The following is a 10580-nucleotide window of genomic DNA, read 5'->3' as shown; positions in this document are numbered from 1 at the left end:
TGCTCCTGGCCAGTAAAGGTTTAATGTACTTTATACAGCCATATTACTGCACCTGTCCACATATATATACATATAAGTATAAACAACACATATATACAGTATATATACACACATATATACATATATTTTTATATATGTATCTATGTGTATATATACATACATATGAATTATAAATATGTATAACATATAAAATATAAAAAATCCACAAAGACAACAGCATGTTTTATATATTATCTTGTTTCTTTTTCTGGCGTCACCTACAGCACAGTCCAGGTGAAAACTGTATCTGTGTTGAAGTCCAGACTTCGCCGCTCTCCTTCAAGCCTGTAGTTTAGCCTAGCTTCAGCCAGTCTCGCGTGGCTGTCGAACTTTGAACCTTTTCAATAAAATGCGGGGTCATTGTTCTGTAACTGCAATCCCATTTAGTGGAAAAGTTTTTCTTATTATTATTACATCACAGCCTGCAGCTGATGCAGGATGAATATCCTGTCCAGTTACATCGATCACCCGTCAGTTAGACACAGTGTCTAATCATATTCACCACATTCTGTCAAGTTTTTCTTATTTTAATTTTTTTTTGTATTGACAACTGACAGATATCTGATCTTAGATTAGAAAGAAATCAGGTAAATGTTTATATGAGATGTAGTAGCCCATGGTAACCCACTGAATGTACTGATATTATATGTGTATTTATTATACATATGCTGTGCACGTGCTACATGCTCTTTGTCATTATTAGTTTGTGAAAACCAACTTGTTGTACGTACAGTTTGAATTGACTTTTAAATTTGGAGGACAGTTCTTATGAATCAGTATTTATTGTTCCTGTCAAATAAGGTCTTAAAATAAATAAATTCCTCATTCTTACAAAATAAAGTTTCTGCCTCTGCTCTGCCCTTGGCCCTGGGGTGGGGGGGCAGCCCCCGGCCAAGCAGTTAAAGGATTAGTTTTATGACCGGAGGATTGCTGTTTCTAATCCCAGCCCGGGCAGGATTGTGGTGTTTTGTGTGAGCACTAAACCCCCCCCCACACTCTTTACTCCTTGGGGGCAGCAGGGCCGGCGTCACCCGCAGCTGCAGGGGGCAAATCTGTGGTGTGTTTATGTGTGTCTTTGACAAATGACAAATAAAGCAGCGTCTTCTAGAAAGAAAAGGAGAAAAGGAAAAATAAGGTGGTGTGAACACATTAACGTGTGGACTTCCCTGATAAGGTGTCGCAGCCCGGCGGCTGAGCCCTGAGTTTTAATCCATCACGGCCATGTGGCAGTCGCTGGTATCACGCGATCGTGCAATCAGCGCATGTGAAAATTGCCAAACGTACGGTGACAAAACGTTGAACTTTTGGAACTCCAGCTCTGCAAACAAGTGCAGCCGTCAAATATTTTTCTTTTACCTCATGTGAAGGTGTGCTCCGCCGGTGTGGGTCGTGGGCCTCGGCTCAGACGGAGGGATTTGACCAGTGTCCATACTGTACGCAGAAGGATAATGATAGTTGGACTTATCTTAGTCAGACAACGGGTCCAGAACAAACCAGATAGTGAAAATATATGTAACCAGGATTCTGTCGAATGCTTGTGCAAATGTTTGTGAGTGATAATCAAGGAATAAACTAATAAATGAACTTTATATAATCTTATGGTTCCTTTCAGCCTGAAGATAAGTTGAAGGTCCTCGGTGAAGTAGTGATAGTCTTATCAGACGCAGGAGGCCGTCTGTGATTGACACCATTTTTGTATTATTAACAACACAGGACTAAATCTAAAGTGGTTACTGTCACTACTGTCAGGTGTCTTTCTTCAATGAAAGTGGTTACTGTCACTACTGTCAGGTTTGTGAGTGTCTTTCTTCAATATCTGCTAGTATATTGGCATTGTCTTCAACTAAACAGGCCAAGATTTTAGTCAATTATCAGGTCATATGAACCAGAAGATTATTATATATTTCCTGATGATATATATGTGCCGTGGCTCAGCAAAGGTTGGGAAACACTGGTCTAAGGACCACAGAACTGTGTGTGTTTTTGTGTTTAGGAGTCTGGAGGAGTCCAGCCAGGCCATGGCAGAGGAGGGAGGCTTTTTGGCACAGACTGTAGGACAATAGATCCAGAGGCCAACTTTGGCTGCTACAGCAGAATAAGAATCAACAAATGTACTCAGCTGCTTAAATGTATGGCTTATGGCTTAATTAAGGGAGCACAAATAATTACAAATGTACATATCCATCAAATCAACCCAGCAAATGTGTTTTTCTTTTAATGGCTGTGGCATCTGCTCAAACATGCTGGGAATTATTTCCTATGATACTGGGCCACTATGTACTGCAGAAAATACTACAGAAAACACCCAGTACACAGTAGATTTAGTGGAGCAAAGTGCATCGATCACTGAGTTCAACAATGATGAACTGACTTGGGCCCTCATTAAAATACTTGTTGCAGTGTGTGTTTTAAATGACGATTTTGCAGTGTTGATTAACAAACTTTATGTTTCTTTCTGAAATGGTGAGATGTTGTTACAAATTAATCCAATTAATTAGAGCCATTGTTAATTGTTATTATCTTAACTTTTATTTTTAATTCGTTTCTATCCAACTTAATTTTGGTTGATTACATTTTCCATCTGTCTGCTACATTCACAGATGAATCCAAATTTATAATCTGTTGTTTAGAATCTGTTGTGTTAAAGGTGGAACCACAATGTACACCTCTGTAGTCACCGCAAAAGAACGCCTTGTGGTTATTTAAGATATTATGGTGCTACAATATGACTGTCATTGATTAATCACAACAATTGCACTGTTTTTAAATGGATTTACTTGACATAATATTTAAGATGTTTTAATTCAAATACATCTGGATTGAAGACAGTGTCAATAAACAGACATCCAGGTGAAGTTAAAGAACACACCTGTTTGTTGTTTTTTATTTCTCTGTGCATGTTTTTAAATCTGTGTACTACTTTCACAGATTAGTGCAAAATAACAGTACAACTACAGCTGTTGTAGCCTGGAGACTTTTTTTTATGCTTTTTTGAGTCTTATAATTTGGCTAAAACCCCAGAATTATGTATTGGTGGATTAAATATATTTCAATTTAAAGCCTTTGTGCCTAAATAAAAAACAGAAACCTGTTTTATTCCCCTAAAGCCCATATTTACTGTATTTAACAACAAAGCTACAAAAACATAAATAAAATAAAAGGCATAAACCAATTGCAAAAATTCTATTCTATTCGCGCGGGCTGCCTGGCAACAGCTCCCAAATCTCGCGTTACAACCGCAAACATCATCTGCACATTTTGAACTGCGTAGCATTGGGCACATCTTGCGTCGTTGCCGCTACAAGCAAGCTAATTCCGACATGGCAGATGTTTTAACCCTGGACGAGGAACCGAGGCAAGACGACTCCACTGCGTCTGTGAAATCCGAAAACGACGAGACCTCCGAGGAGACACCCAACGGCGTGAAAACGTAGGTTATGGTTGGCGCCCCCTGTGACGCCGTTAGCATGACTAGCTAAAGTGAGTCGTTGGGTTGCTAAGCTGTTCTCGGTTACGATGGAATCTGTATGAATTTATGCTATATATACAATACAATGCAATACCAATGTATACGAGTGGCACGTTACTAGTTCATAACGCCTGCGTTTAGTTAAGTGTGTGTTAAATGTTTGTCGTGCTAAGCTAATATGTTCATGTCCAGCCCGCATGAAGCTTATGTTTTGTCAAAAAGCTACATTAATCAAAAATAACGTGCAAAGTTGACAGACAACTGAAACACAAGCGTTAGCAACTGACGTTAGCATCGTCGTTGTAGACGGAGGAGATACTGGTGGGATGTCAAAAGTACTGAAGTTCAGCTCTTTAACCAACCGGGCTGATCGATGAAAGTATAGATAATTTTTAATTCTCATTGATTACAATTTCTACTCAGGTATTTGATGTCATGCCCTATGTATTTAGTAATCAGTGCAGATTCTGACAATAAAACGGACACAGTACATTAACTTCACCAAGTTTAAATTGTTTGATTTATTTGCCTACATTACTGTGTATGGTCGAATAATCACAAGGTAAAAATAGTCCACTGCTTTTATTGCATCTACTTGGCTACTGTGTCATAATTATTATTATCTTATTTATTTATTTTTTCATATTTGATGTTAAAGTTCCCTGTATTAGACATGATAGTTAGTAATGTATTTCTCTGGACCTGGTTTTATAAACCTGTTTTCATTATTATAATAATACAAAGAAAATAACCACAGCAGAGTTGGTACATTTTATACTGAGGAGGGGGTGCTCAGTATCTGACCTGGAGCTTTTTGTTTTCTCCTGTGTTTTTAGAGACACTGATGAAACCAAGCCTCCAAAGGAGAAGCAGGATGGTAAAGAGAAGTCCTCCGGCAGCAGGAGAGGAAACCGTTACCATCCATACAAAGACAAACATGCTGCAGAGAAGAAGGGTGCACACAGAAACCGCGTGTTTATTAGCAACATCCCTTATGATATGAAGTGGCAGGCCATCAAAGACCTGATGAGAGAGAAAGGTAATGTCCCCGTTGAGTGGGAACTGTTTTGCCCAATTCTCTAACTTTAGGAACTTAAAGAGTTCTTTACACTTTCTGCTTGTTATTTGACAGAACAGTTTCCTTCTAGCAGCAGTAAAGTAGCTCGTATCGTTTTTTTTTTTGTCTCTTTTCTGGACTTTCATGTCTTCTAAACCTTCAAGGCCCAACATAGTTTGACGTTATGCTATTGGATTTTTAGTCCATCATTTTGGACGGACTCTAATTTAGTTTGGGTTGATATGTGTGTGAGAAATGGACCTAGTTATATTGTCACTTGTTTTATGGCATTGTCAGCTCTTAACTGTAACCTCACACCAGTAGTAGTAACTACTGACTGTTGAAATATTCCTGTTGCCTCTGTTGTGAGGTGAACCCTTAATGATATGAATGAAAATGTCATGTGTAATCCTTGAACTGCTATGGTCTGATGAGCCTTTAAAAAGGTCAAGGGGCAGCTGCAAACTTTCACCTTTCTTTGTTTTGACAAAACTGATCATGTTGAAGTGTTTTGAATTTCCCAGGTCTATGTAGCTGTGTTTCTCTCTGGGCCTTGGCCTTTGTGTGTCTTGGTCATTGCCCAGAAAGGCATGGTGTTGTCTGGGATGTTGGTCTGGGCTGACCGTTGATCATTAATTGGACATCTCCATCAGTAGCGGCATTGCCAAGGCCAACTGCGACTTGAAGACTTGGTGATATAAAACCTTTGTTCTTTTGGTATTTTTCCCTTGTATGTCTCATGTAGTTGGTGAGGTTACATACGTGGAGCTCTTTAAGGATGCAGAAGGAAAGTCAAGGGTAAGTGATGTGGCCAAATTGCTGCACGAGGTTTTAATGCCCTCAGCAGGCTCTCATTAAACTAGTGCTCTCCCAGGCTCTGACACTTTGGGTCTCACCATGTTACTGAATTGTATTTACCTTTGGTTGTTACTACATCTGACAGACGGCTAATGATCATTAATCATTTGAAAGGGAGATGTCCTGTTGATTTTGGAAAAAGCCTTGAGCCCACTGAATCTCTCCAAGTGAATACTTTTGCTTTTGTTGTTGTTAATTTAAATTGGGTCCAAACGTTTGTCTCTTTGGTCAATTTTCCACTGGAACATGTGGGTTTTGGGGACTTGTCTCACTGATTGACCCCGTGTCTCAAAATCTTATTTGGACAATGTTGGTTCCTGAACCAGCTCTCATTTCTGAGGAACAAGGCAGTCTGGCTTTTGTAAATATATATTTTTTATTATTATTACTGTTATTATTATTACTATATTAAGTGGTAAAACTGTTCATCTCCAAATGTGGTATTAAAATGTAAATCCCGACCAAAGTGTAAAATATTTTTCCATAACGTTATATTTTACTATTTTAGAATGCGTAGCTGTTTGTTAGTGCCACGTCATGCAGTATTAACTTGTGAGTTTGTAGTATCCTGCTACTTCATGGTTATAGATTGTATTTCCATTGTTGTCTCACGTCAGTCTGCACATGTGGCCGACGTGCACTCTTAAACCTCGGGCATGTTGATACATTCAATTTGAAGGTTTTGTAGAATTTTCTGGATCGTAATTGTTTTCTGTTTACTTCCTGAACTTTGGACTCTGGTTCATCCTGGACTTTTGTGACTTCCGTCATCAGGGCTGTGGGTAAGGAAACATCACAACTTTTTTTTATATTCACTTATAGCTAACAAGAAATGTGTAATTTATTGTTTACCTGCTTGGACAGTGTGGTGGAATTCAAAGATGAGGAGTTTGTGAAGAAAGCAGTGACGTCAATGAATAAACATGACCTGAATGGAAGACCACTCACCATCAAAGAGGTGGGCAACCGTCCTGACAGGAAGACGGGAAAAACATTTGATGTTTTTACTCTAAAGTTGTACTACATTCTTATGATTTACTTCTTGGAATGCAGTACCACCCCACAGTGCTGTGGATCTAAAGCTAAATTCCCACATTTTCCCTATGGAACCAGGACCCTGATGGGGAACACGCAAGGCGTGTGCTGCAACGCATGGGTGGAACTCAACGTGGAGGCCGGGGGCAGGAAATGGGCAGCGGTGGAATGAACCTGCCGCCATCGATTGTCAACAATCCCAACATCCAACCAGATGTCATCCATGCCCTACAGGCGGGGCGATTGGGCAACACCGTGTTTGTAGCCAACGTGAGAAAATAAAGTAAACTGTTGTGAAACACTTTAATAATGTAAATGAAAAGAGGTTAAATACCCCCCTCTTCACAGCTGGATTTCAAGGTTGGCTGGAAGAAGTTGAAGGAGGTTTTTGGCATGGCCGGCACAGTGAAACGAGCAGACATCAAAGAAGACAAAGAGGGCAAGAGCCGCGGGATGGGAACGGTGACTTTTGAGCAGTCACTGGAGGCCGTGCAGGCCATATGTATCCTAACAATGTAACAACCAGAGGAATGTTAATGTTGAAACCACTAGCAGCACAAAGTTTCACATTTTCAGCAGACTTTCTCCTTGACTCTCAGCTCAGCCATGTTTAACGGACAAATGCTTTTTGACCGACAGATGCACGTGAAAATGGTGAGTTGATTTGAAAAAAAAAAAAAGAAGTAACACAACAAAAAGTTCAATGGAAATTTGAATCATTGTGTGTTTTCTATAGGACGATAAATCTCTACCACCTGATGATTTCCGTCAAGTAGAGAAATCGCCTCAGTTACCAAGTGAGTGAATGGTTGTCACTTCTGTGACATCAGTTTGTTCAGTATCACACTGTGGAGTCAATTACATTCCTCTAATGTCTAAACTTGGTCTTCAAGTGCAATCAGTTTCTTTAATGTTATTTGATGACCGTGTTCTACTTTAATTTTAGGGGGTCTCAGTGGTATTGGTATGGGACTGGGTCCAGGCGGTCAACCCATAAACGCCAATCGTATGGGTGGTGGTGGCAGCATGGGATCCATGGGTCCTGGAGGTCAGTGTCATGTCTAGAATATTTTGTGAGGAAGTGCAGTAGGAAAAGTCAATCACAGGTGATATTTATACTGAAGGAATTATGAGTTGTTATCAATGATAAGCGACTGCATGTGTGTGTTCTGGGCCACCGTTAATTAAAACCTTTGAACGTCATTAATATGTCAGCCAACAATCCATCACCCTCAGGTCTGACGTTGACGTGGTTCTTCTTTAGACCCTGCTCCAGTCTGTGTCACAGAGATAAGGAGTCAGGACCAGCTGACGGGGATGGGCTTTATGTAAATGTAGAGGAGTTATATGTAAAGTTGACGGTGTAGTATTTGATAAAGAATGTCCTGTCACGACACCGTATGGTCTGGGTTACAGAGGTCTACCTGGATTTGTGCTCTCAACCTTTGAACAGTATTTGATCATTAGTCTAAACGCAGTTCATTTTTATAAACGCCCAGTAAATGTGAGTAGATAAGGCCGATCCTGATGACATGACCCTCACCCTGACCATGACCTTTTCTGTACGACAGGCATGGACGCTGCAGGTTATGGTGGCATGAACAGGATGGGAGGAGGTAAGGGTTCTGTTGAGTTTGTTGGTTTTTTTTTTTTAAACCTGTTGGCCTGAGGATGAGGTGAACATGAGAACCGGTTTTTATCTTCTCAGGTATGGGCGGTGCTGGTTTCGGCGGCATGGATAATGTTGGCAACATGGGCAACTTTGGAGGGAGAGACATGACGCATGTGGGCAGGATGAATGGTAGGTGTATATGTATTTATACTGTGTATATATTTATATATACAGTATTTCTACTCACTGAGATCTAAGGTATTTTTTTCAAATGAGGTTATGTAAATGCTCATAATGACATGGAAATTGTGATTTAATAAATTGTGCAGCATTGTGTTAATGTAAAACACCCCCCACACCCGTCTTGTGTGTCTAATATATATTTTTGTGTATCTGTATATATGCATCTATATAAATGTGTGTGTTAGTATATACATGTATGTGTGTCTGTATTTATCGATACATATTTATATACTTAATATATAAATATTTGACAGTGTGAAAGTTTACACTTGGGTCAATCCTTAATCTAAATGATCTTCTTCTGGTTGTAGACATGTACCGGTCAGGAATGGGAGGAATGGACCGGGAGTTTGGCCACAACGACATGCCAGTAAACAGAGGGTTTGGAGATTCTTTCAGTGGGATGAGTGAGTAACCCGCTGTGTCAGGGCACCGTGCTGTGTTTGTGGTCTGGTTTGTGGTTTTAACTGCCTTCATTTGAATTGACTTTCAGGTGGAGGTTATGGTGGTGGCGGTGGCGGCGGCGGCATGGGGCACATGGGAAGTGGAATAGGTACAGACGACACTCTGCTGCGCTCTCTGTGATGGCAGGACTGTGTCACAGTGATAATAATAAGTGTGTGTGTGTTGTGTGTAGTGTCAGTTACGTAGACGATGAAAAACTATAAGATTGTGGGAGGAGTCTGTTTTAACTGTGTCAGAGGTGGAGATAAACCGGTTGAATAAGTCTGAGCTGAAACCTTCACCACTAAGATGGTATGTGTTTGTCATTTGCAGGTAGTGGAATGGGGAATATGTCAATGGACCGAATGGGCTCCAACTTTGACCGTATGGGAATGTCAGGAATGGACATGAACCGCGGCTTTGGCTACGGAGGTGGAGCACAGAGTCACATGGGCGGAGGTCTGTCTGACCGAGGCTCTGGGTCCAAAGCCGGCTGTCAGATCTTTGTGAGAATGGTAAGTGTGCGTCTGTGTGTGTGTGTGTGTGGTGGGTGAGGGTGTATCTTCTTATCAGCTGATCCACTACATTATTGTTGAGCAGATGATGTCACTGAAGTGGAATGTCATTGATTAGGATATTGTTGTCACCTAAACTTGTTTAAATTTGTTTAGTCAGTTCTACGGTGGCCCTGAAGGTCAAAACACATCGACATTACAAATTATGGGAAGGGGAAGGGACGACACATTCCAGTGGGGCCTTCACTGTCCTAGGATAAAACTGAATGACGCCACCGTACCAAAAGTTAAACCATTGACCAAACGACATTTGTTGTGTTTGTTTATTTATAATAATAATAATAATAATAATCAGAACATTGTCCGTCCCACACGAGGGGAATTGTTGTGTAAACAGCAGGCTGTCACTAGGAGGTCCCTGGCATATGGTTCCTCTGGGGTTCGAACCCAAGACCTTAAAGCAGGCGTGATGACTACTACACTGTAGAAGAGTATGTCACCTTCATATACACAGTACTCTCTGAGCCGTGTAGACGTGCAGTCTCCCTGTGTCAGAAACCGATTGGCTAATTAGTTGGAAGGTTCATGACCTTTATGACCTCCATGACTAACCAACAGGGTACTGTGGTGTCACCTGTGTCGTGTGAGAAGACTGAAGTGACCTGTTTCTGTTGCAGCTCTCCTATGACCTGACGTGGCAGAAGCTGAAGGAGAAGTTCAGTCACTGTGGTACGTTGTTGTTGTTGTTGTTGTCGTTGTTTTTATTCATTTTCGTTTTTAATTTTATCTGATTTTCGTTTTATCGATCAAACACTCTCTGAGTCGACAACTTCTTCAGACATCTTTGTGCCTTGATGCTTGTCACCGCAGGTCAGGTGATGTTTGCAGAGATCAAGATGGAGAACGGGAAGTCCAAGGGCTGTGGGACAGTGAGGTTCGATTCCCAAGAGAGTGCAGAGAAGGCCTGCAGGATGATGAACGGAACCAAGATCAACGGCCGGGAGGTAGACGTGCGCATCGATCGCAACAACTAGAGTTTTTCTTAGGATCGGACACAATTCCATATCCCGTCCTTATTTTTGCCACCTCTGAGTTTGTTTTGTTTTAAAAACACAAAATACTTTACATCGCCATGTTTAAAGATCATGGGTTTTCTTGGTTATGTACACAGTACTTTATAGTTATGTTATGGGGTTTTTTTTTTGTAAACACTTTTCAATTTGTCGGGCAGTTTATTTGTACAAATAAACTTTTTAATTTTTAACCCTGTTGGTTTGGAGTGTCTTTGCGTAGACGAGTGTCGTATTA

General features: G+C 40.7%; 1 protein-coding gene across 1 annotated transcript; it reads left to right on the top strand.

The window, feature by feature from the left end:
• The first annotated feature begins 3269 nt into the window (after nucleotides 1-3269).
• myef2 (myelin expression factor 2) lies at nucleotides 3270-10536 on the top strand. Its single transcript, XM_008310188.3, has 17 exons — nucleotides 3270-3469; nucleotides 4345-4547; nucleotides 5311-5363; nucleotides 6198-6205; nucleotides 6288-6381; nucleotides 6537-6728; nucleotides 6807-6960; nucleotides 7063-7112; nucleotides 7195-7255; nucleotides 7405-7506; nucleotides 8030-8074; nucleotides 8167-8259; nucleotides 8625-8720; nucleotides 8807-8866; nucleotides 9091-9272; nucleotides 9950-10001; nucleotides 10143-10536. Exons 1-17 carry the CDS (start codon nucleotides 3360-3362, stop codon nucleotides 10304-10306), a joined length of 1719 nt encoding a protein of 572 aa, XP_008308410.1. The 5' UTR covers nucleotides 3270-3359; the 3' UTR covers nucleotides 10307-10536.
• Nucleotides 10537-10580: the final 44 nt, after the last annotated feature.

This window comes from Cynoglossus semilaevis, chromosome 5 (genome assembly GCF_000523025.1).
Source record: "Cynoglossus semilaevis isolate Cse_v1.0 chromosome 5, Cse_v1.0, whole genome shotgun sequence".
Classification (NCBI taxonomy): Eukaryota; Metazoa; Chordata; class Actinopteri; order Pleuronectiformes; family Cynoglossidae; genus Cynoglossus; species Cynoglossus semilaevis.
Note: the sequence above shows the minus strand (reverse complement) of the source record. Positions and strands in the feature narration are given on the sequence as shown.

What these genes read in the sequence shown, in the direction of transcription:
- myef2 (XM_008310188.3), top strand. Translation starts at nt 3,360, where the DNA reads ATGGCAGATGTTTTAACCCTGGACGAGGAACCGAGGCAAGACGACTCC. An exon ending in ACACCCAACGGCGTGAAAAC is followed by an intron (nt 3,470 to 4,344) that starts GTAGGTTATGGT and finishes CTGTGTTTTTAG; the next exon opens with AGACACTGATGAAACCAAGC. An exon ending in AGATTCTTTCAGTGGGATGA is followed by an intron (nt 8,721 to 8,806) that starts GTGAGTAACCCG and finishes ATTGACTTTCAG; the next exon opens with GTGGAGGTTATGGTGGTGGC.